This window comes from Gasterosteus aculeatus, chromosome 20 (assembly GCF_964276395.1).
Source record: "Gasterosteus aculeatus chromosome 20, fGasAcu3.hap1.1, whole genome shotgun sequence".
NCBI classification, from domain to species: Eukaryota; Metazoa; Chordata; class Actinopteri; order Perciformes; family Gasterosteidae; genus Gasterosteus; species Gasterosteus aculeatus.
In genome coordinates, this window is record NC_135707.1 from 14,103,708 (window position 1) to 14,130,271 (window position 26,564).

At 42.7% G+C, this 26,564-nt stretch overlaps 1 protein-coding gene across 6 annotated transcripts; it reads left to right on the forward strand.

The window, feature by feature from the left end:
- Positions 1-826: 826 nt before the first annotated feature.
- On the forward strand, positions 827-26,534 carry LOC120810238 (ankyrin repeat and IBR domain-containing protein 1). Of its 6 annotated transcripts, none has more exons than XM_040164614.2 (20): positions 827-1,056; positions 3,164-3,435; positions 4,314-4,614; positions 5,524-5,706; positions 6,403-6,520; positions 8,902-9,110; positions 13,866-13,954; positions 14,078-14,222; positions 14,578-14,744; positions 15,546-15,634; positions 15,775-15,905; positions 17,611-17,745; positions 18,821-18,907; positions 19,104-19,170; positions 19,462-19,607; positions 20,042-20,220; positions 20,400-20,451; positions 22,690-22,801; positions 23,086-23,126; positions 23,744-26,534. In XM_040164614.2, the coding sequence occupies exons 2-20, from the start codon at positions 3,248-3,250 to the stop codon at positions 24,620-24,622; spliced, it is 3,318 nt and encodes a 1,105-aa protein (XP_040020548.2). In that variant the 5' UTR covers positions 827-1,056; positions 3,164-3,247; the 3' UTR covers positions 24,623-26,534. The 6 variants fall into 6 exon arrangements, with proteins under 6 accessions (XP_040020548.2, XP_040020549.2, XP_040020550.2 ...); XM_040164615.2 differs by having other exon boundaries at positions 827-1,023; XM_040164616.2 differs by having other exon boundaries at positions 893-1,028.
- The last annotated feature ends 30 nt before the right edge of the window (positions 26,535-26,564 follow it).

Sequence of the window (26,564 nt, forward strand, 5' to 3'; positions counted from 1 at the left end):
AACGTAACATAGGAACCAGTGCATGCATGCAGGATTGATGGAAGGAAAAGCCACTTAAATCTTATCTGAGTCACCCTTTTGATGTACAACACATAAAGACTGGACGGTTGAAAGGATGCCAAGCGTAACTTCACCTCCATCCAAAAGCACGACGTGCACTATTTGATTCTTTGGTCTCTGTCGCACTCTAGTGTCATTTTATTGTACTAGCAGCTACGAAATGAATCACTCCAGGAGCCTGTTGTTGAAATCACCGGCTCTGTACAGGTTGAGATGAGCGCCATGTGAAATCAATCATATTGTAATATTATCTTATTATTCAATATAATGACCAGAACATGCTAAATCCACAAAACAATCCAATTTTGATGACTTTTTGTATTTTCTGTCCCAGGGAATCTGTACATTTGAATGACACGCTGGTATGTTCGTCACATCGCGGCACGCGTGCTGATCCCGTTACACAGTGGACTTTGAAACCAACATCATACCATAAAAAAACACCCACTTAGTTCAACATTGCATTAGATTAGATTAGATTCAACTGTATTGTCACTGCACAGGGTACAAGTACTGAGGCAACGAAATGCAGTTCAACATCCAACCAGAAGTGCAAAATAGCAAAAAGTGCAGAGTATGTGCATATGTAAAGTGTAATAAGTGAATAAATAGATATGTACAGTAAGAAATAGTTATGCAATATGAACAGTAAGAAATGGATATGTAATAACAGTGCAAATGTTCAGTGGCTGCATACCGTAATTTCAGAATACTGTTACAATAGCGTGTAAAACTAGTTACTACTAATAGTAGCATCAGTGCGTGAGCGTGTTTGGATCTCTCCCTCCGTCTGTTTTGGGGTTTAGATTGCAAACCTGGCAACCCGCGCAGCAGCCAGCAGCCGAGAGTAAACGAGGAGTTTACAGGAATAACGTCGCTGCCTCGGCCAGACGTCGTTTGCGGATTGCCTCGCCAACAAGCTGTCCTCTGTTCGCCGCCGGCGAGTGACAGTCGGTCCTCGAGGTCAGGTCTGCCACCGCGATATGTACCACGCGTGTAAGAATACTTGTCACTCGTCGTTTAAGTTACCAAGAGTTTTTTACTAACTGTGCTAGCTTAGTTGGCTAGCAGCACGGCTGACGCGCTAGCGCGTGCGCTGACGTTAGCTAACGCAGGCACGAGCGTCATGATGTTTAAAAAAAAAAAATGTTTTTTGAACAACATCAAGCTAACAATGCTGTTGTCCACTATGCGTTGTGATGAACACTGACCCTTTGAACAAACGGAATGATTTGCAGCTAACGCTTCCCGAGGTCTGTTGGCAGGTGAATGCTCTCACGAACCTGACGTTATATTGTAACTAACTCCCAAAACGGACTGTTTATTAACTACACAACACTCAGTCGGGTTCGAGCTAGCGGAAACGGTAAACAGCTGCAGACAACACGGGCAAAGGCCTGCGAGAAGGACTTCACTGACCAACTATTAACGTTGTTTACTGGTGTGTGTGTGTGTGTGTGTGCGCTTAACTGCCACTGGCAGGTGGGCATGTTTAACTGCATGTCGCCTGATGCCGTCACGGAGGAGTGTTCTTTAAACAATTGCCACACGTGTTGTTAGTTCTACAATTACAGTGTGTCCTTATCGCGGAGTGTGTTATCACCTGTGACATCGTGTGTTTGTGATGACGGTGATTCCCAAGGTGCCCGTCCTCTGTTCTGCAACAACAACAACAACTTTAGTTTACTCGCAGTAAGTGAGCCAAACCTCGACTAATCAAAGTTAACAGAGGTCAGATTTAACCACATCAAAACAACCAGTGCAGCACTATCCACGTCCCGTTTGTTCGGTCATATGCCGTCGTACTGGCCAAACAAACGTTCCATTTAAAAACACCTCCACGCGTGTGATATTCAAATTTACATTTTAAGTGTGAAGTATTTCCAGCAGTCTTAATGTTACTTGTGTGCATGTGTCCCATTAAAAGTATGCCTGAGATGTCTACAACCACCGCCTTAAATGAGCCACTTTTGTATGTATGTTATGTCAATTATGGTAGGAAAAATAAACACATTTCTATAGAGACTACATCATACACACGTACAAGAAATCACAACATTATAACCTTCATGGTGGTGGGATTTATTACAGGACTGTATTAAACAACCTTAGTTTTAGTAGGTCTAAATAATAAAATGGTAGCTGGCTGTATACCTTTGCTTCTGTATGTACACATACATATATACATACATGTAAGAGGTGTGACCCTTCAACTTCAAATTTTTACTTCAGAAATGTGGCTTGACGTAAACATTCCCTAAATTATAGTGGGAATAACTTTTTACTGCCAGAAAGATTACAAAAGCCCTCTGGAATTTGCTCCATTACATAGACACACCGAGTTGCTTTTGTTGTTTAAGCTGACCGCGTGTAAAGCTTAGTCCAGAGAGTCAGGTTCATACACAATTTAGACTGTTTACATGGCTGCCAAAAATAATCAATTGTCCTGCAAATGGAATGTCAACAAAAGTGTCCCACTTCCTTTGTTATTGTTGTGCACTTGCAGCAAGTGGTATGCTATGTATTTGTAATGTTTTCAGGAAGCATTTTTTTTCCTTCTATTGTGCACATAAGTTCTGCACACCGAGCTATTACTGTGTACGTTTTTTATGGTCATAAGAATTCAATTTCATGAGCTATATCATGCTGAAGGAGAAGTGTTTTGTTGGTTTGTGCTGGAGCTAAAAAATACATAAAAGCATCACATGGCCCAAACAGTCATTACCATATGGTGCTCTGGTGGGAGCGTAATGCTGACTTGCTGTGTGTTGCTCTTCAGTTGAGGATACCCTGTTTCACATGACTCCTAGCCTCAGTGGGACGGGCAGCATTGGCAAGTTGAGGCGGAAGCTCCTGGTGATGCCAGAGGAAGTCTTGTCCTTCTCTCCCTGTGAGCTTTGTTGGCCCTATGTTTACTTATTTGAAAAAAAAGAGAAACACAGCAAGGTTGTTTACAGTGCAGCGGAGATGCTGACAGAGGGGCTTGTGGCAGAGCGATGGGAGCAACCTTAGAGATGCAACTCTCATCCTTGTGCCTTGCTTGACTTGGACACACCTGCTAAGGAATTAAACGCCTGTTTTTCTTCTTCTTAATGACCTTCAGTATGCTGGCCTATTGGACCTGATCGGGTTGAGGACAACGTCAGCGGCTGTATCAGACAGAGCGTGAACCTACAGTTGGAAAAAGATGGGGAACACGGCGACCAAGTTCCGCAAGGCTCTCGTCAATGGCGACGACGTGCTGGCCTGCCACCTGTATGAGAGCAACCCGCAGTTCAAGGAGGCTCTGGATCCCAACTCTACATACGGAGAGTCCTACCAGCACAACACTCCACTGCACTATGCTTCCCGGCACGCCATGGCCCGCCTTCTCAGGTCAGGATCTGGTTCGAGCAAGCAAACACAAATAACATGGACATTCAGAGGTGCAAGTCTTTGGATTGGTTGCTGTCAGTGGAGAAAACAACTGATTTCGTTGAGAGATGTTGCACTCATTTTGTTGTGCTCAAGATTTTCAATATGCTGCTGTTTATTTATTCAATATATTATCATTTGTCATTCTTTTGCAGCACCGCTTATGATCTTAAGTGTCCTTTGAGCAATCTGTTTGCTGATCAGCTGGTCACTCGTATTATTGTATTGCTGCATCGTAAGATTCATTTTTCCATGGTTTGTCTCTATATGTCTCTGCCCCATCTGTCTCTCCACATAGCCATCTGTTAGCAGCTCTCAGGAATGCAACATGCTGGGATGGAGTAGGATGGGGCTCCAAGAGCTTCCCACCCAAAGAGCTATCAACCGTGCATGTGTTTATCTTTACTTTAAAAACACTAGTTTGAAAAAACAAAAAAAATATGCAGGAAACCACAAGTCAAGTTCACACATAATATGGGACTTTACGGACAGATAGATGGATAGAGATGATTCTAGTTTCCTCATGAAGCACCGAACCATAGACTAATAATTACTCTACTCGATTCTATTTCAAATATTTGTGAAGCACTACTCAAAATGCTGTAGAATATTCTGTTACACCAATCTAGAATTCATAAAGTACAACAAAAGTATGTGATATTTGTTGTTGGCACCTTTTTGGGGTTTGTCAGAGGAGAAAATTCCTTTTGCGATATTTTCTGTACTGCCAAACAAGCTTGTTAGGGGGCTACAATAGGCTCTCAAAAACAAAACAAGATTACTTTGCTAAGTAAGATATTAGTATAACTGTTAATCCGGTCTCTGTCTTGTTATTTTAGGTCTTTCCTTTTCGGAAAAGATGGGAATCCTAATAAACGTAATGTGCACAATGAGACATCTCTGCACCTTCTCTGCATGGGGCCGCAGATCCTCACCTCTGAGGGGGCCCTGCAACCTCGGATCTCACGCCCATATGAAGACAAACAGCGTCGGGCCGAATCCCTGCAAATCATCCTGGCGTGGACCGGAGCAAAGCTGGACCATGGAGAATACGAGAGCGCCGATATCAATGCCACTGACAACAAGAAAAACACCTGCCTCCACTATGCGGCTGCGTCAGGCATGAAGACGTGTGTGGAGGTGAGCTTCCAAAGTCCTGTGGACATTTTACAGTTGGCCCTTATTCATAATATTCTCATTTTAGGTATAGGTATAGAAAGGAGCCTGAGCTACCCCAATTGCTAACCCAAAAGATTCAGTATCTGCCCTATAGTACTATGACTATTTGTAGAGGAGTGGCGGATGGGGGGTGTGGTGCTCACATCCATTATGTTAAGTCTGATCAAACCGCTCCCTTGTGCATTTTTGGGAAGATGTGGTACACTGCATCTTTTAAGAATCTGGGGGGCAGGATGCTTCACGTACAAAAGTCACATTAATGAATCAAGCTATCCTTGTGGGTCTCTCTAAGCCTTGATTGGTAAAGACCTAGTTTTTAAACATATTTTGTTCCCATGACTCGTAATTAGGGAATTTTGCACTGTTTATGTTTGCCTTTTTATTCACCCTGAGGACCATACAGTGGCATATATATATAGCTAAATGTAACTTGCACCACTTGCAAAACCAAATGTTTAAGTCTGGCACATGCAGGCCTGGTGTAATAGAGAGAAACCAGCATAGGACTTATAAAACATTAGCAAAAAGCCACGTGGAAATGTCTGGGAAGCTGAAATTAAATATTGTTAATGAACGGAACAAAGTGTCTCTCGGCCTAGGCATTGGGGAAAAAACACTTATTGTACTACTAAGATCAACCAATGCTAGGTTCTGAAACTAAGTAATAATTATGATCACAATATAGATTCAAATAAGTGGAATACGCATTTTAACCACATTTGTGTAGCCTCCCCATCAACTACCTCCATAGAGGTCAAATCCAGTGTATTTGTCATGAAAGGTGTTTCCAACTACACGCCATTAAGCCCCTTAATGTAGCAAATGCCCAATCGATCAGAAATGCATGTCTGTCTCGTTTTCCTTCTTTAGTTCCTGTTGCAGAGAGGAGCGGACCTGTTTGCCGAGAATGAAGATCGCGAGACTCCATGTGACTGTGCAGAGAAGCAGCACCACAAGGAGCTGGCCCTCTGCCTGGAGTCGCAGATGGTCTTCTCGCTTGCCCCCGAGGCAGAGGGTATAGAGGCAGAGTACGCAGCCCTTGACCGAAGAGAGGTACAGAATAACATGGCAAGAGCCAGAGGACATGCAGCTGATGGTTTGTCACCCTCAACTGGTGTCCCTCACAACATTACAAACAACCTAGACTAAACATCTATGCAGTCCGGTTGAGAGACAGTTCATTGCAGTTTCAGTAAGGCGCCTTTTGAGTCAGATGCCCTGGATATCTTAACCTTTCCAAAGCCACGTAGGGGTAGGAACTGAAAGCTCTCTAGCCATAGTCTGTGTCGGTCTGCCGTGGCCTCTTAAAACTAGGCTCAATTTGTTTATGATCCATTCGGAGGTGAAATTCACCTTGCCAGGCCCACACATTGTGGATGCTCTGGTTGGGCACACACACACACACACACAATGGTCACACAAACAGCCTGCTATAAGGCATGTGACTCCCATTACCGTTGCTCTGTTAGCTCACTAGTCCTAACTTAGTAGGGCATCAATGATAGTCTTTATTTGATTTGCTTTACACCCCTCTACTTCCCTTTGCCCTGTCTTTCCTTTTTCTTCATTCCTTCCCTTGCCCTCCCTCTTTCTTTTACCCTGATTCTTCTGTTGCTCCCTCTATTCTTTTATTACATTTCTCCACCGACCCACCTCATTCTTTTTTCACTCTAAACCTTGTGTCATGCTGCCTTTGCATGATCTCCTCTCTTGCCTCTTTCCTTTCCTCTCCCCTGCCCTCCTCTCTAGCTGTATGAAGGCCTGCGGCCTCAGGATCTACGGAGGCTGAAGGACATGCTGATAGTGGAGACAGCCGACATGCTGCAGGCCCCTCTCTTCACTGCAGAGGCACTGCTACGTGCCCATGGTACTATCAACCCCACACACGTGCACACACCTAGAGTATCCGCCTGTCCTTGAAATGGCTGGCACGGACATACCTGGTAGCGTGTTAAACCTTATACCTAAAAAAATCCCATGCCTGATTCTGGTCAGGGAGCATTGTTGAATGTCATGTTTGTTTCTCTGCTGCCCTATCTACAGCGGCACTATCTGAAAAGGAACGGTAAACAGGGAAGAACAAAAGGTCCTCAGTATTAAAATTGAAAACAATACACACATATGCTCTCAAAAATTACCTAACTTGTTTTTAAAAAATCTTGTTACAAAAACCTTTGGTAAATGTGTCCCATACTTTATCTTCACTGGGATTAGAGGGGCTGTATACCATACAAACACCATTCTATGCTCCAGGGATTTTCGAGCACTGAAAGGGGCAAGATATGAACAGCCTTTGTTATCTTAAAAGAATTTCCCTCGTATTGCCCTCACTGGAGTGTGTCATTGTCTCCTACGCTGGATGCTATTTTAGTAAGCTTTTCCTTTTCCTCCAAATATGTGAAAACACTGTTACATTAAAAAATGAGGGTAATTCCACAGTGGACACTTAGCATACAGAAACTTTTCTGATAATAACACAAAGGTCTGATTTTTTGCTTATGCTGTATTTGCAAACAAAACCATGGGAGAGAGCTGAGTCCTACATATTTGACTGAGAAAATAGTTGTGTGCAGTGGAATGTACATTTCCTGTTTACTCATACTTCTAAATAGGTCGCTTGAATTCTCTGTCACAAACAAGTAGTAGCAGGCTGACATTGAGGTTAAGTAGAGTTAGAGTTAAAGTAAAATGTTAGTAAAGTAGAGCAGTAATGGCTAACAGACAGTTTGTCTTTGCAGTGTAGATTTAATAGCCCAGGAAGGGTGAAAAGAAACGTTATGGTCTGGAGTGACACTGGATGTACAATTTGAGTAGCCTTATTAAATCTATTGGTGGGTGAAGTAATGTTTGGTGAAGTAAGCCAACACAGTGGCCTTCACAAACAACCGTTATGTAAACGTCCACACAGGTCCGCTCTTATGAAATCCAGTACAAATGATTCAGTATTAAGTATCAATGTGTTGCCTAAACACACGTGCATCTTCCATAAAAAATAATGTTCCCTGTAGGCTGTATAGGTGAAAGCCTTTCATCTGCAGAGGGGGAATTCTTCATTTTGCAACATTCCTCGTGAACAAAGACCTTTTCTTTGAATTTCCTCTTGCAGTTTCGGTTTAGCCGAGTGGTGTCCCAGTTTTGATTTGAAGCCTCTAGCCACCGAGTCTCAAGCGTCCCTTAACCTAGCTGAGATAATGTCTACGAAGAGCTTTAAATGTTTTAAACAAAGTTATTTCATTAGAAGCCTTTGAAACGCAGTATTTCATTTAGCTGCTGGAAGACTTGAAAGAAGTGTCACGGTTTTGGGTGAATATTTAGTCTTTAAATACCCTCTTCTCGAATTCAGTTGGCTCAGTGGCTGCGGTGCGGTGTGTTCTACATATTAGACATATTTTTGGGAGATTAAAGGGGTGAGCCCAAGATTAGGGCTAGATTTATTCACCTCTACCCTGGGATTGCAGTTTGTCTGTTTAATAGGGATGGAAAATGTCAACGTTTCTGTTAATCTCAAGGAAAAGGATTTGGGGATTCATCCATCATTACTTCCTCGTAAAACCTCATCGCATTAACACTTCCGGAGTCAGTCTTTTTCAGTCCTCTTATCACAATTCCTGGTGTTTTCCTGCTGAGCTGCCAGCCTGTCGATCTGTCTGCCTTCGACCAATTCCATTTCCAAGAAAAACGTTTTTATATTCAAGACTAAGTGTGAAGACTTTTAATTTCAGACTTCAGTTAATGACCATAGGCTGAAAGATTGCGTCATGCTCATTGATGAGTTTTAATTGAATGGATATTGGGGAAATAGTTGCAATATTCATTATCTTAACAAGGCCATTTAGAGTCCAAGACTTTAGATTGGATGCGAAACTTGTCTCGAGGTTGATTAAGGCCTAATTGCAAAGTTGACCGGGTCGTGCTCCTTATTTAAGGAGAATTTCTTTACGGCAGAAAGAACTCGGGGTCATTTAATATTCAAACTGGAAAGTTCCCCAACCTGGTCTTTTGTTAATGGGAGATGGAAGAGCTATTCTAAAACCGAAAACCAGATGGCAGCAGGTCTATGTTGTTGTGTTTGACAGACTGAGGTGTAGTGTGTCTACTGGAGAGGAATTTGTGTGGGCTTTGGTGAATTTAGTGTTTTGCATACTAATTAACATCCCATACCAAAAAAACAGCTACTTGGATTAAACCCTATCCTTCTCTGTTTGGTTTTATGCATTTGTGTTTTGCTCTTTATTTCTTTTGCATCAGATTGGGACAGGGAGAAGCTCCTCGAGGCCTGGATGAGCAACGCAGTGGAATGCTGCCAACGCTCGGGGGTGCAGATGCCCAACCCGCCCCCAAGCGGTTACAACGCCTGGGACACCTTGCCCTCACCCCGGACGCCACGCATCACCCGCTCCTCCATCACTTCTCCTGACCAAATCAGCCTGACGCCTGCCGAAGAGGAGTCCTCTCTGGTAAGAGTTGTCTGCGGCTTCCCTTTCCCCAAAAATAACGTTTCACAGTCAGAATCAAACTCAGCGATCGATCTTCTGAAAACAGTGGTTTTCACATGTGTCATGAATGGTTCATGCTCTATGAACGAGAGCAGCCATAGAAACAGAAACAGTCTTCTGAGTGCAACGATTGGGCAGCAACCTCCGGTTCTTCAAAGTGGACGTGGCGACGCAGCAGTGTCTTGCATTCTCTTAACTGACCAGCAGTGGCCTTTTCCCGCCAGCCTCCTGGCCTCCGTAAAGACAACTCTTTCAAAGAAGCCTATGCTTAAAGTGATTGACAGGTTGCTGCTCCAACCAGAATGTATATTGCATTTATATGTCATTCCAACGCATTCATTCAGTCCACTGGGTGATTTCACAATGCTTTGTCTGTGTCAAGGATGGCTATATCTAGAGTCCATGGCATAAGTATATCACAGCCTCCTGTGGCGGCCGAAGGGTGGGGACATTTTTGTGGACCGACCGAGTGAGATTTGGAGCAGTTTTTCAAAAGTTATAGAAAACTTTAATTGAGAGTTGCAGATGTGATCAATGAGAACCCCAGTTGAATGGATTCTATCATTTAACCGTAGTTCTCAGTGAAGAGCCATGCGATAAAATGTAATCACAAAACAAGTGGCTCCAGGGAGCCAAAATCGCCATGCTCACGTCGAAGCGCACAGACCAGTAGTTACTGGCAGTCTACTCAAAAACTCTACACAAGTGTTTATTAGGATCCTCGCCACGACTAGTCGTAGAGGAACCTATTGTATTTCAAGGAATTATTATTATTCTTTTCTCTAAGGAATTTTCCCCTTTTGAGGCCTTTATCATATTCAAAAAGTTGTTAAATTTGGCACGCATATCAGAACTGGTGAAAAATTAGATATTTTTGAGGTCTTGCATTTGGGTACGAAGAAATGTCTCCATAGCGCCCCCTAGAAAGGTAAAAAAGTACCTCACTAGGCCAGTTCCCCCCCCCCCCCCCACCGATGTGCTATGCAATGAAATTTGGCACACATGTGCTCTTGGACATGCTCTACAAAAAAGTCAATCATGGTATGCAAATGTGTCTAACTAGATTTTCCGCCATTTTGAATTTGATGAAAAACACGTTTTTGGCCATTTCTCCTAAACGCTATGTCCGATTGTCATGAAATTTCCTGTGGGTCATTATTGGGTCAATGTCCCCCTGCCCTACCAATATCTTGTTGATATCTTCTTGTTCTGAGAAGATATGGGCTAATGAACTTTGCAAGGGGTGTGGCTTAATCTTGCAAGAGTCATAACCTCCAATCTATTTTGCCTGCCCTCACTAAACTTGTTCCACATGTGGACATTGAATCCCTGAACACACCCTGATTTTTTGAGAATATTTGAAGAATAGGGGGCGCTGCAATTAATCGTTGAAAATCTGCCCTTTTGGCCTATTTTTGGCCTATTTTCCTGATTTCCTAGAGTTTGTAAAAGACCGAACTCCTCCCAGGGATTAAACCCGATTCTTTTCAAATTCGCGCAGTGTGATCTTGAGGACCTAGGCTCTAAGAATTGCATTTTGCCGGGAAGAAATTCTGAACTATGTGTGTAGGGAGCATTTTTGAAAAACCACCATTTGGCATGAAAATTGAAGCTGTTTTAACTTGACCATACTTTATCTAATCTGCTCCATATTTCTCATATAGCATGAACTTCTCACGCTGTAGACATCCATAAGATCATTTTTAACCTTAGTCATAGCGCCACCTGGTGAAAACAGGAAGTTGATTGTTTTTTTATTTTACACCCTGCTCCTCACAGGTTATGCTCACAGGTTAGGAATCCGATAATCGGTGGCGAGAAGGTGCATCGGCAAAGCTGATCCTTCGCCAAGAACAACTAAACTCTACTGGACAACATCGGATTCTTCCTAATTTACACATGTTTGATGAGACTCTGGGCCTGGAGAGAGTTCAGGCCTGACTAAAGTTGAATCAAGTCATAGCGCCACTTACTGGTAACTTGAAGTCACATTTTCTAGTATCCAGTAAAAAACGAAGGTGGTATTTAGAGAGGCTTTTATTTTGTAATAGTACATCATAATGTCCTGGTTATTGCTGAATACCATCTTGGGGATGTGTACTCTATGCCTGCAGTGGAAATACTGTGTAACTATTGATTTATTCGTTTTAAATCTGATCTGAAATTGACCAGATGTAGTTTTGTGATTGATATTATGGCTCATGTATGTTATTTTGGGAGGCTTTCATTTTGGAATAGTACATCAGAATGTCCTGCTTATCCCTCGGTGACACCTTGGGGATGTATACTATTAGTCGGAAGTGAAATCATCATGTAACTATTGATAGTTTCCTTTTAATCCTAACCTGAATTTGAACAAAAGTAGTCTCTCGATGTAGAATTTAAAGGAAATTGGCTCATGTATGGTATTTTGAGAGGCTTTCAATTTGGAATGGTAGATTAGAATGTCCTGATTAACCCTTCCTGACATCTTGGGGATGTTTTCTATCTGCCTGAAGGCAAATGATCGTTTTACTATTGATAGTTTCCTTTTCAATCTAATCTGAAATTGACCAGATGTAGTCCCGTGATGGAGAATTTGAAGGAAATTGGCTCATGTAAGGTATTTTGAGAGGCTTTAATTTTGGAATTGTAGATCGGAATGTCTTGCTCATCCCTGCGTGACACCTTGGGGATGTGTACTATCAGGCTGAAGTGAAATTATCATGTAACTATTGATAGTTTCCTTTTAGTTCTAACCTGAAGTTGACCAAAAGTAGTCTTGTGATGGAAATCGGCTCATGTATGGTATTTTGAGAGGCTTTAATTTTGGAATAGTAAATCAGAATATCCTGTTTATCCCAAGGTGACACCTTGGGGATGTGTATTATTATTCTGAAGTGAAATAATCAGGTAACTATTGATAGTTTCCTTTTAATTGTAATCTTATATTGACCTGAAGTAGTCTCGTGAATTAGACTTTGGAATGGTACATCAGAATGTCCTGGTTATCGCTGAGTGTCACCTTGGGGATGGGTCCTATCCGTCTGAAGTAAAATGATCATGTAACTATTGATAGTTTCCTTTTAATTCTAACCTAAAATTGACCGGAGGTTGGCTGGGGAGTTGCCTAAGACCTTAATAATGTTAAAGACGAAATTTGCGAAGCAGGATTCTTGGCGTCGTGCGGAGTTGCGAGGACTTCTAACGCTGCTCGCAGCTTTAATTTAAATTGAGTCCCTCCGGTGTCCTGAAGTGTTTGTGTTGAATTCTTTACATTCTCAAAGCCGCACCTGTCTTTCTGCATAATGTTGCCTAATTTCCCAGCATTAGGTTGCAGGCAAGCATTCGCATTCATGCCAGTGGTCTCCCCTGCCAACATAAACACAAGCAGTACTTCCTCTGCTGCGAAGAGAACAAAGGGGTCTGTTAATTAGAATGTGAGCTCTGAACTCAACAGAATATTGAAGTACTTTCTAAAATAATGTTATTGGTGTATATCCTTCTACTGTCCCATAAAAATAGGGAGTACTCCATAGCGGACATCTGCTTCTTTGTAGAGCAACAGGGAATTCACAATCAAATTGAAGAGACACCCAGATGTTGGGTGGAATTGCCATGCTGTCTGCTTAATTTTACTCTACACCCGACATAAACAGGTATCAAGCACTGCCTGCAAGGTCAAACATAAGCAACAGCATAAGTATTTGGTGAGTATCTGTATTTGAGTATCTTGCATAACGACTGCTCATGCAAGATCTTTATTGAGCCTTATTGACTCTTCTGCTGCCTGTTCAATTGCCCACCCATCATCCCAATCTGTTGTTTCCTGATAACTATCAAACATGCAGACATTTTCCTCTGTAATCTTCTTTGTCAGCAGTTATGTGTTAAAGCGTCCTGTATAGCGGTTTAATTCTGCAAGATCCTTACAAAACAAGCTTTTTCAACATGCCAAATGTGAGCAAAGAATATTCCTCCCGGTTGTGATGTGTTTGCAGTTGATATTGTTGTCCATATGAATTTAATATAAAGCATACTTCTTCCTGTGGGGAAAATCCATCATTCTTTTCTGATGGATGATGATTAGCGTTTCAGACATGCACTTTTGATGGAGGAGAGCAGAAGCTTGACAGCCTCAATTCCTCATTCACTTTTTTGCGAGATTCCAGGTTGGGTTTGTATATTTTGTTGTGACTCTGTGGCCTCAAACTGCACTGTGCCAATCGACCAGGTCCACTGAGGGGCCCGATTAAAGGTTGCAGTTGATTATATCGCATTCTTCTCCTTCACAAATCAATACTTCATTGTTGAAGTACACTGCCTCCTTTATGTCTTTGGTCGGTGTTTCACTTAACAAGGCCTGTGTGTGTTTGTCCCTGTTTGTCTGTAATCCTTGAACCACATGCTAATGACAGTTTATCATCTAGGCCTGAGCTGGCTTTTAGTGCTGTGTTTTTATACAAATCAAGGGTTACCTACGTAACATCAGCTGGTATTCTGAGAACATGGCCCAGTCTCAAGATTGGTGAATTTCGGTCCAATTTCTCACCGACTTGAAGGTCGTGTGGGTTTTAATTCAAAGGGTGATGTAATGACACATGAATTGTGCTGGAGGGCCTTTTGAAATTGCACTACAGAGATGTAAGGATTGCTCAGAAAATAATCTTTTATGGTTATGTTTTTCCCCAAATACACGTAAACAAATTGTACCATGAACAATTTTCTTCTTCACAGTGTGGCATCTGCATGTCTTCCATTTCTGTCTTCGAGGAACCTGTTGAAATGTCCTGTGGCCATGAGTTTTGCAGACAATGCTGGGAAGGGTAAGTCACATCTGGGTTAAGCCTGCAGGTGATACAAACAGGCCCATGATGTACCAACTTAACTTACTATGTTTTTCATTGCAAACCTCATTCCTGCCTGCAATGGGTGTAATACTTCTCCAGGTTTCTAAATCTAAAGATTCAAGAGGGGGAAGCCCACAACATCTTCTGCCCGGCCTTTGACTGCTACCAGCTAGTGCCTGTGGAAGTTATTGAGAGTGTGGTGTCTAGAGAGATGGATAGGCGCTACCTCCAGTTTGACATCAAGGTAACCACATTAAAATACAGAGACTAAACACATTACACATGGCATTGAAAGGATAACGCGTGCAGGGATAAGCACATGACGCCCGCAGTTCACTTTAACGTTAAGAATCCAGTTGACTGACGAGGTCACAAATGGGCAAGTATTAACAGAGTAGAGCTATATTTTGAGAGCTTTACATGTTTAATCAGCTTAATTCTGGATCTTTTCTGACTTTAAAGCCCTTTTTAAAAGTCAATTAACACCAAGCGGAAAAGGATTGTTTCACTGAACAGAGGCGGATGAGGTTATGTTAGAAATGAGTGTCCTACAGTCACCGTCACTAAAACACTTTTAATCTACTTTGTTCTGTCGACAGGCATTTGTGGAGAACAATCCGGCAATCCGCTGGTGTCCTGAGGCCGGGTGTGAAATGGCGGTGAGACTGAGCACGCAGGGTCCTGGGACCTCCACCTCAGACTCTCTTAGCTTTCCCCTCCTTCGGGCTCCAGCCGTGGACTGTGGCAAAGGTCACCTCTTCTGCTGGTGAGTAATCACTACCACGCTGTATGAAAACATTTCTGTAGTTATTTGTCTCAATATGACATTAACAGAGATTATTGTGAAGCAGTCCGCTACAATATACCTAACGTATATGTCCTTGTCTGACAGAAAAGCGTCAGTAACATTAGAAGTGTGTTTCTATATATATATATATGTGTGTGTGGAGTTGGTTGCCATTCATTTGCATACATCCTCAAGGTTTTCAATTGCGAAAAAGTTAAAAGTATGTTGAGCTTAACACTTGATACCCCATTGATATCATACTTATTAAGTGTATTTCCCAAAATATTGAACTACCCCTTTAACTTGTGATGGACAAAACAATCTGCTGTTGTTGTCTTTCACAAGTGAGTAAACTGAATTTATTCTTTTACGTTTTGTTGACTGCCATGCCCAAGGACAGAGGGGCCCTGATGCCGCGTTGTCCTCCACCTACTGTCTTTGAATTATATTATCATCATAACACGACCTCCACCCCAACCAATACCTGCCACCTCGCTGCACTTCACCTCACTAAAGGATTTGTGTCAGGTTCACCTGTGTTGTTTACTCACTTTGACGTAATCTGTTTTGGCAATGGAACTGTATGTAACACACGTCCGGCTTTGATGGTTCCCTTGACACGAGGAAGGCATTGGGTTTACAAAGCCAATTGGTGGGGGTCGACCGGCAGTGTGCGTCTTAATTCAATGTGTGGTTCAAGGACATACTGTCTGCTTTCAATAAATCTCTTTAGCTGCTTGCATTACCTTAATGTATATCTATAACTAATGTATATTCCAGGGAGTGTCAAGGTGAGGCCCATGAGCCCTGTGACTGTGAGACCTGGAAGCTGTGGCTCCAGAAAGTCACCGAGATGAGACCGGAGGCATGTGAGTATTCACATGGATCTACTTGTTGTGCAAAACACATTAGTCAGACAGGACAATTTCCACTCAGTGCAGTGGTCTGATTGGATGCTGTGGTAATTCTCATCTTGCCTTTATTTCTTTGCCCCTCCCCCCTCTCAAAGTGGCTGGTGTGAGTGAAGCTTATGAGGATGCAGCCAACTGCTTGTGGCTGCTGTCGAACTCCAAATCCTGCACCAATTGCAAGTCTCCGATTCAGAAAAATGAGGGCTGCAACCACATGCAGTGTGCTAAGGTAAGTTTCACATTTAATCGCAGTATGTCATCATGTCCGTTAAATCTCGGGTGCGATTTGGCCCAATATCTCTGCAGTTTCTAATCAGTAGACTTGTTTTTATTTGATAGAATTAAAGGCCCATTTAAACCTTCGGCCTTAGAGATCTGTTCGTAGTTAGCTTCAAGCTTTGGGCCTTTGCACTTTGTTATTGTTCGCACTCTATGCATATTTGGTCGATCACTTGTGATGACCTCATGGTGTCTGTGGTTAGAAGTTGATCTCCACTCATTCAGGCGAGATGCAGGTAGAGTCTTACAGTGGGACTGGAAATATTCAGCTGGTGTCAGGATAAAAGGTTGAGAGAGAATTGATTTGCGCATGCTGGTTTTAAATCTTAAAAGCTTTAGCAGAGGTTTAGGTTTAAATTAGTTAAGCATGAGAAATGAAGTCGAAAGCTCTGTAACAGCACTGGAAGCATCATCATTTTGGAAGCATACATTTTGTCCACTAAGAAGCCCTAATCAAAAGACAGCTCTGGTAAGGAGCTCTACTCCGGGGAAGGTAATTGTTGTATTAACGTTGTAATGCAATTATGAAGTTTAACACGAGTAATCACATTCAAGCGGCAGCTCGCGATACTGATCACAAACAATCCATAAGGCATCTGTCGAGTTCCATAGTCGGACTGAGGAAAAGAAGAAAGAAGAAAGACAGCCAGGTAGAGTGAGTTAGACTGATAGTCACTGTTACTGCTGCCGGAGGGCCGGCCATGGACGTGGCACTGTACAGCCATGGAGACGGGCTCTGTTAGTTCCTGTGACAGCCCTCACATGTCTCCGCCGTGGTTAAAGAGGCGGACTAGTGATGGAGATCAGTTGGAGAGAAATGGAGCAGCTCTCACAAGCTCAGAGGCCACGGAGGGCTCAGCCTCTCGACCCATTATTACCTCGCAAGAAATGGTTTTGCCCCCGTTGCTTAGAAACAAGGGACTCGTGTTGAAAAGAACAATTCCTTTGTGTCTTCACTGCCATTTCTTTCCATCAGGTCCGGCTGAACAGTTTATTTCTCACCATTTCACAAACTATCTTTTTGTGCCTCTCAGTGCTTCAGGTTAACCACCCTCCCACGTTTGGTATTGATTGTTCCGAAGTGTCTTGTAAGCAAGCTGTTTCCAGGACAACAGAAATCTCCGCCTTTTGGGTTACGTGTTGCTCTGGCCAACTTGTCACCTGCAGAAGTACTTGTGGCACGGTGAAATGAATCGCTTCCACTCTGACGTGATGGGCAGATTTAAGTGACCGCAGCGTTTTGTAGTTTTAGGAGAGCCAGCTAGAAATCTCAAATGTTGTCTTGAGTGCCTTCCAGGGGCAGCAGGCTACATCGCTGTTCAAACAAAAGCATGTGTCCATTAAACTAATTTATGATGGAAAAAATAATGGATTGGGACAGACGGCTGAGACAATGATGTGAGTGATCTCATTCCTTATTTAGTATTATTCGGATTCTCAGAGCAGAAAAGGGGATTTGGATTTTTAATGACATTGTAATTTATTGTATCCTCAGAGATGCATACTTGATAATGTTACTTTAACAGAGTCAGGAAGTATTTTTCAGGGAGAAATAAACATAACTTGTGTATTAAATTCATGACATATAAATGACCCCAGTATTGTTATTTAGCGATCTGGTTTTATGATTTGACAGCTGATTTTTCTCCCCATAGTGTAAGTATGACTTCTGTTGGATCTGTCTGGAGGAGTGGAAAAAGCATAGCTCATCAACAGGAGGCTACTATCGTTGCACTCGCTACGAAGTTATCCAGCAGGTGGAGGAGCAGTCAAAGGAGATGACTGAAGAGGTAAACACAGACATTACATTCCTGCTAAAAACTTAAGAGGCAGATTTGCCCAGGTTGATTTAACATTTTAACTAACAATTCATTAAGACTCCACAGCGAGACAAAGTTGACAGTACTGGACTCTTTTCATTATGTCCACAGGTTGTGACTTTAAATATCTTTCTGGGAGCAGAACTTTGTTGTCTATTTTTTTGCAGGTGAGGCGGCTTGGCGCTCAGACCTGCGTAGATCTAATTGATAGGCTTTGAGTGTGATCATATCAGAACTGACCTACTTCAATAAGTTTAGTCTTATAATTAGTCTTCCTTTTCAACAGCTTCAACTGCTTGTTTTATTTTCATAAATCTATGAATAAGAGCAGGCTGCTGTTGTCCTCCAAGCAAAAAGTGATTAGATTGAAAATAATTTAATAGCCGCAAATAGCTTTTGTGCTTTATTTACCATTTCTTTTGGTAAGTCGCACTGTGACGCCTGTCGAATGTCCCATCGCAACACACATGTAGCGTGTTTGCGAATCTCCGCCCTCGCTGAAACAGATCAGAGAGAAACACATTAAGGACTCCCACAAACCTGAAATTAAACCAACCTCATTAGGTTTCATCAGCTGATGGATGCAGAATCTCTGATGTCCCCTTGGCGATGCATCTATTCTGACTCAAATTTCAACCGATCATTTTGGATGATTACAGAGTTACACAGAAATGCATCGCTTAGCTTTCTGTGCAAACTGTGTAAGCTTACACAGTGACCAAGTACGGATAAGTACCCAACACAACTCCGCGTCCCACTATCCCTTTTCAGTTGAAGGTGCCTGTGTGGAAACAGCCAAGAACAGTACCTGTGTTTCTGTAAGATGGAAAAACCTCACACACTAGCTTTTATGTCTGGAGTCTACCGTAATCAAGTGTGCCCCGAAGTTAAAAACAAGTTAGTTCTTGAGTGTTTGCTTTCCTGCCATCACAGGTGGTCCTACTCACTGTCTTTGACCGACAGTATCTACACTCCTCTGAGGGGGGGGGAACAACATGCTCGTGGGTTTATTGACTGTGACCGGTGTCTCATCACACTTTTGCAGGTAGAAAAGAAGCACAAGAGCTTTCAGGAACTTGACCGTTTTATGCACTACTACACACGCTTCAAGAACCACGAGCACAGCTATCAGGTAAGCGCGTCAGCGATGTCCACAAACAGTCACCTATGGTATGGTAATTCTGTATTCAGTACATTTACAACATCAACAGTGTCTGTCCTACCTTTTCAATGATGTGGCAAACATAATTGATTAATTGCCAAGTTATTAAACTTTATACAGTGATATTCTTTCTAAAACCTGACATTGTCTGTCTTCCTCACAATAGCTGGAGCAGCGCCTGTTAAAAACAGCCAAAGAGAAGATGGAGCAGCTCAGTCGAGCCCTGAGTGGAAGTGAGTGTGCGGTCTGTCTTTGTAACCATTAAGAGAATAAAACCACACACCTGGTGAACTCAAATTTCAACAATGAAGACAGGCTTGATTGACATGTAATACACTTTTCTTTTAATATAGAACAACATCAATTTTAATACCTTAATTGCTACAACATATGCTTTGTCTCAGCATTAATCATTGTGTGTTCTGATCGACTGACGTGTAAATCATTTAGGCTGAAATAAGGCTGCACTGTACACATGAGCAGATTCTTTCTTTCTAATCCATCTCTCTACTTCTCTTCTGCAGTGGAAGAAAACCCACCTGACACTACGTTCATTGAAGATGCAGTCCTAGAACTACTAAAGACACGCCGCATCCTCAAGTGCTCTTATCCTTATGGGTTCTTTCTTGAGCCCAAATGCACAAAGAAGGAGATCTACGAGCTTATGCAGGTTTCAGTCCTACTTATTCAGAAGGAAGACAAACGTTCACAGCAGATGATTTTATATGAGCCATTAGAGATTTGGGACTAAAGCTTTTTACCACATGATCTTCAGACTGCTCCAGTTATACCTGCCCATCTCAGCTTTTAGAATCATATAATTTATGATGAAAGACAAGAAAAGTACTTACCTGATGTCTTTAATATTGTGGCCTCTTCAATACACTAAAGCGAATGAGCAAAGTACACATAAGTCCCCCAGTACGGCCTCTTAAAGGCTTGTAAAAATACATTTTTAAAAATACACACAAAGTAGCCCTGAAAGTACTTCTAATATTTCGTCCTTGAATGTTCCACTTTGGGAACAGATTATGAAGTCAATCATGAAATTGTATATTCACGCACTCACTCAAAAAACCCAGCCGGCTCTTTTTCTGCCCTCAGACGGACTTGGAGATGGTGACGGAGGACCTGGCTCAAAAGGTTAACCGGCCTTATCTAAGGACGCCGCGCCACAAAATCATCCGTGCAGCATGTCTCGTTCAGCAGAAGAGGCAGGAGTTTCTAGCCTCAGTAGCCAGGGGAGTGGCCCCCAATGACTCTCCTGAGGCCCCCAGGCGCAGGTGAAATCCAGACATGCGGCTCAAAGAATTGTCTTATTTGTACAATGAAAAACAGCACTGTATTTCAAAATAACTACGGTTTGAAATGATAAAAAGTCACTAATTAGCTATATAGATTCAGCCATTAATCACAATGTTACCGTGCCTAATATTTCCTCTGCCTCTCTCCTCACTTGTAGTTTTGCTGGCGGAACGTGGGACTGGGAATATTTAGGCTTTGCATCACCTGAGGTAACAAGCCTACATTGCTTTTCATTCCTCTGTGCTGCTTGAATACATTATGTGTGTATAGTTGTAGGTACTTATCATTTGTGATCCCAAATATATTTCTTATTTTAATAAGAATATATAAGTTTAATTGCACTTGTTAAGACACAACATGTTATAGACAGTCATATGAATTGATAAACCGACATTTTAAATACCTTAATAAACATGAAATCAGTTCAAAGACTTTCTATGTGGAGATTTCTCCTGAAAGAAGTGGACCAAATATCTATTATGCCACCACAGCCAGAAGCCAAATGAAGGGATTAATCCCAACACAAGATGCATTTATATGATTTATATTGTGTAGCAATCACAGCCTCCGTGGATAATCAGTGTGCTTGAGACCAATAATACTTGATTTGAAGCAGTTATTCACACGTCTCTCTTAATATCATACCTGATCAGGTTTAATCCATTGCAAAAAAATGATTACAATGTAATCAAATGTTACAGCCCTACATCAAACATAAAAAAAGGTTGGCATAAATAAAGTCTGTATGTATCAGCACTAACAACCCACAGTGACCCAGAGATCGCTGTTGTTCTACACGGTGGAGCGAGCCAGATGGTTCAGCATTCCACTGTGCACCCAGTTGGAATGATTGAACGAGCAGCACTCTGGCAAACATCTTAGCAGGTTGCTCCCGCTCATTGCACATTAGTAACAGGCATTTGTAGCTGACTTTTTACAGTCATTAAACTGCCAACCACATAACGGTTTGATTATTGAGCTGCCTGTTTTCTGTGCTGCTTTAAATATCCTCTCAATCGTGGTGCATCAGACAATACGGAGGAGTAACTTTTCTAAGCTTCTATTGTAGAATTATAGTCATAGTTTTTAAACATTCTCTCGGCTCAACAGCTTTCTTTTGGACTGGACAACACAAGAACAGTTTATTTAGGGAGCTGGTTAAAAATTAATTTGGAATCTCCCTGTCCTCTGCCTGCTCAGCGCCATGCAGTGAGGCATCGGCAATAGCTTTGTAAAGCTTTTGTTTACTCAAGGATTACTGAGTAAAAGGTCACCACCTCTGCCAAGCATGTTGGCATAGATTTTTTGTCCATAAGATGTTGATCTTAACAAGGTAACATGATCTTGGTATGTTACCTCGGAAGTCCACAGTATGTTGCCACCAGATGTTGAACACTAAGCTTTTCTTAATAATTAATGTTTTTTTCTAAAGCTGGATGGGGGGGGTGTTTTTCCCCCTAATTAAGAGCTTCCGTCTCTCAGCTGCAGTAGTTAATGTGAACACCATAGTAATAGTAATAATCAAGGCCTGATGACTGCTTCACAGGCCCTATTACAGATGGTTCGCTCCAGGCTCCTCTCAAAGCCTGCAGCTTCATACGGGGCTATTTTTAGAGCGGGGGAAACGTGAAAGACAGTGTTTGGCTGATAGGCCTTTGATAATATGAATGTGACTCTAGGACTCAAAGGGTTTGATTATTTCCCGCGTTACTGATATGCAGATCAACGATGCCACTGTATATGTAACCTTTGCATGTTGGTCAACAACCAAAACTTACCATCTGGTTGAAGCAATATTCTTTGTGGAGATGAAAAGACACCAGTTTGATATTCTATGCGTGTTATATATGCCTAAATGAACAGAAGCTATCATCTCATGCGGGTATATGTACTTTTGTGATATAATTTAGACCTGCTGTGTTAACTCATACAAACCCACCGGATAATAACATGCTGGAAACATCAGGACTTGATTGTTGTTGTTTGTCAGAATGGTAAAAGAAATGCAGAGAACATAGATTATTGTAAGGCTCGCTGATGTTGGGATTTTACATTATTACATCCATATTATAACTGAACTCCTTCTAGTGAGTGAGGGTGTCTTTCTCTCAGACGTCTACACTGGAGCCTAATGATTGGAGGCCCGGTTTGGAGATGAAAGGGTTTGAATGATCTCTCAGATCATTGATCTTCCCTGGAACAGAACACTCAGACCACACTTGAAGAGGACTGCATCACTACTTGTTACAGTTTAAATGTTTATAACAAAGAAGCCTCTGTAGGAATCGAGGAAGAAAATGTGCAAATCCGTAGCTGGCGTCCTGTTACCTGCTACCACGCATTGCAGAATGCCCGTGTTGATGAGGAGAGTCAGGCACGTTGTGACGCGCAGGATCAAAGCATCTGTAAACTAAGCGTTGATTAACATTTGTTCTTGTCATTTTAAGGAGTACGCAGAGTTCCAGTACAGACGGAGGCACAGACAGCGGAGGCGAGGTGACATGTCCAGTCTCCGTAGCAACACACCCGACCCTGATGATTCCGGCAACAGCATTTTAGGTACTGCAGTGGACATACAGGGCGGTCCCAGTGTTGGACATTATCCTCATATGCCAGCCTTCATTTTTTGTGGTGATTTGGGACGGTTGGTTATTTGCAAACTGAAATTGATTTGTACAGAACACAAATGAGGTTACTGGTTCAAACTTTGGAACATCAAAACTGTCAACTAATCATTTTGGGCACTTGGGGAAATTGGAAATGGGTTAAATTAGCGATTCAGGTGGAGCTGTAAACATTCAGTTTAGTGACTGGGCGTTTTGTCCATTTCTTTTTCTACAAAGACACACAGGCGGTCGGAGGCGGGCGTAGACATCATCAGATGGTGAGTGCACAGTTACCATTTTTATCTAGGCTCAAGTCTTTCAGATAATGTCAAGGGTCGGCATTAATCTAGCCAAATGTTTTCAGAATAGCTTCAAAATTGGGCCCTTAAACGCAAGCTGTGTCTGCTGGTGGGATTGTGCTCATCGGGGGGAGAAATCTAACACATGTGAGGGGGTTGGGCAACCCCCCATGTATTGGTACTGGAAACACTGGACAGTTTGTTTGAATTGAGCATGGTGTCAGTAATGCCGTGTGATTTCAGAGATGAACTAATTCAAACTCTCCTACAATTTAGATGTGAGCTCCACTGTCTCTTTATCACAATGCACGTGGCTTTACTTGTGCAGCAGTAAATAATTCCCTACAAATACATCATATACTCTCACTGACATTTGGTAAAATCTACAATTCCGAGCTAGGTATATATATTTTTTTTTAGTAATTTACGAGAGGGACTGACCGCCACAGGCTGTTTGTGCAAGTTGCAACGCTGTGAGACAATCTAAATCACGGTTATTTACAAAAGTGTACATTTAAATACACGTTATCGCCATATCGTAAGCAGATTACACCAGTTTACCTGCATCACTCACTGTGTCCTGGATGTCCTTGCAGAGTCTAGGTTCTCTGGATGATGATGATCCAAACATTCTACTGGCCATTCAGCTGTCCCTCCAGGACTCTGCAATGGCAGAGATTGGGTCCAACCATGACGCGCTCGGCACCTCGCTGCCTTCTAGGCTCGAGCAGCACGCTCCGGGCGTAGAGGTCCTTTCCAGAGCTTCTCTAAGCAGCTCAGAACTGCTGGAGCTGGGAGATAACTTTGCCAGACTTGGCAACATCGGCACCAGCAGGCAGCACTCGGCCGCAACCGGTGTCTCCGCCTCTGTGCAGCACTGTGACAGACACCCCAGGGCCTTCGGGGCTTCACTGCCGACACCAGTGGGTCCACGAGGCAGCGACTCATCGACGGGCCTCTTCTCGTCTTCCAGCGACACGTTGGACTTGACCACATGCGGCAGCCACGACCCCTCCACGTCCTCCGCAGCAAACGCCAATTTGCTGGGCAACATCGTGGCCTGGTTCCACGACATGAATCCCCAAGGTATCACCCTGGTCCCCTCCACCTCCTCTGACACCGACTCAAACCTCGGCACACTCTGCTCCGCCGGTGAAGGGGAGCGCCCGCAGGAGGACGAGAAAGGCGGGGGGGTCCCGCCTGACTGCAGGAGACCTCGGGAAGTGGGTTTCTTCTCCCAGCGACTAGGCGACACGGAGGAGTGTGCCGTCGCTCAGAGGCCGACGCAGTTGGATCTGGTGGGGCTGGACACCATGGCGCTGCCCTACGCGGCCACCCTCAACACAGGCGGGGACCACGGCCAACGGAGGGGCTCAAAGGTCTGCCGCGTCGACACTCCGCAGTGTGACTCGGTCTCCGACCATCTGCCCAGCAGCAGCTCCTCTGAGTGGGAGGACCAAGTGCACTTGGTGTGAACTTGACCGGAGGAGATGGGAAGACGCTTTTTCTGAGCGGCCAAAAAACACTTTAGATTGCAGAAAAGAGTAGTTGAGAAATAATTTATACAGAGTGAAGAATGTGTCCCTGGTTGGGAAGAAGTATCAAGACTCCAGCATTGAAGGCAGATCGGTTTCCCGCACTAACTGTACTGCCAGTCCCCAACAATCAGCACTCATTGAAGGAGACATTAGTTTTAATAAAATTTTGAAATAATATATTACCTGAAAATGAGTCCACTGGAGCAAAAGCCTGCTGCGTTTGTCTGAGGGAGGTTTTTCAACTGTACATATGAGCAGGCTAATATCTTATTGCATTTCGGTGCAAGCTTGGGGATCGTTCTTGCTCCTGACCTCGCCTACTCTATCGGTGCCAAACACTGACCGCCACCAAGTGGATCCTTCAAAACAAAATGTGCCTGCTTATTGCAATCGCAGCAACTCGGCTGATCTGAAATGCTAGAACCATATTTGTATTTGAGATTGCGCCTGTGTGATATTTTCAAATGTCACCATCTAAAAGCTACAGTGAGTTGTGTAAATCTGCAGTTTAAGACCACGCTGGTTGTGTGCTTTATGTTGTGAAACATTCACACAAAACCATTTAGATTCATCAGCCAAAAAAGAAAAAAAAGGCAGGGGGCCTCATTAAAAAACATTTCAAAACTGACCTGACAATGCTATTCGTCTCAAAGCCTCAATCCCAACACACTTTCAAGTGAGAAAACAAACGCTGACAGCACCCGAGGCCACTGAGTGTCAGTCAGTTCACTTTATGTTGACTTCTATTGTAGTTTGTTTCAGTGGTGCAGCTGAGCGTGACGGACTAAGCAGACAGCGAGTCGTCGGGTTTGTGTACTGCAGGAAAGGCCAGTGAGAAATATAATCAGGCAATCTCATTCAGCCTTTGGTGAATGAATGAATTACGCCCAAGTCACCGTAATTAATCCCCGGTCCCGCTAAGTGTAATCCTCACCAGAACACATGTAGCGGGGTAACGCGAATGTGTGTTTGCATCACAGACACACACGTCTTCCTCCTCAGTGCCTTTATGTCAATTGCTGTTGGTTCCTTCACACGTGTCCTGAGTGCTACTTACACAGTATAAACTGTGTAACCACCAACTTGACCTTAAAGTTATTTCTCTCACATGAAGTTTATAGTGCGCAAACGTGAGATCTTGATTTCCATTTTGGTCATCGGAATATTTGTAGCATGAGGCTTTTTAGGTGGTTCCAGTAGTGTTTTCTTAATGGAAAACTGATTTTATATTATTTTGTATCATGGGTAACAGTTAATGTCGTACTTTCAAATCTTGTTCCCAAATATTTTGTGCGGAAGGTCTTTCTAAAAACCACTGTATTGACATACTGTATGTTTATCATGTATCTTACCTAAAGACACTAAAACGGAGCAAAGTTGCAATATAAGGTGGATATTTATTTGCAATCTGTTAAAGAAAATGGATTATGAATAACCAATCTGACGCGTTGAGCATTGTTTTACCTTTAAGGCTTGTCTGTGTACAGACTAATGTCTGACTGCATTACCTTCATCGGTATAGAGCCACATGCAAACTGAAGATCATGATAAGACTCTTGAGCTCGTGGAGCTGTGAGTGCCGTATGCTCAATGGAGCTTTGTGTGTAACAGTATGCTGTGCATGAAGTGGGTTTGAGTTTAAATGGAACTTGTACTTCCTTTGTATTTCACGTCTAACGTTCAGGTGATTTATTTTAAACTGACATAACATTTTGTAACTGAGATTTTCTATTGTCAAGCAACTAATCCTTGAAATTCTATTTGCACTTTCATAGTCTATACTTGATACATTCCCTCTTTATATGAAAACATGTTTGTGTGATGCCAATAAATATGTGGTGAGTTTTAATTATTCATTTAAATGCCTCCCTTTTTAATC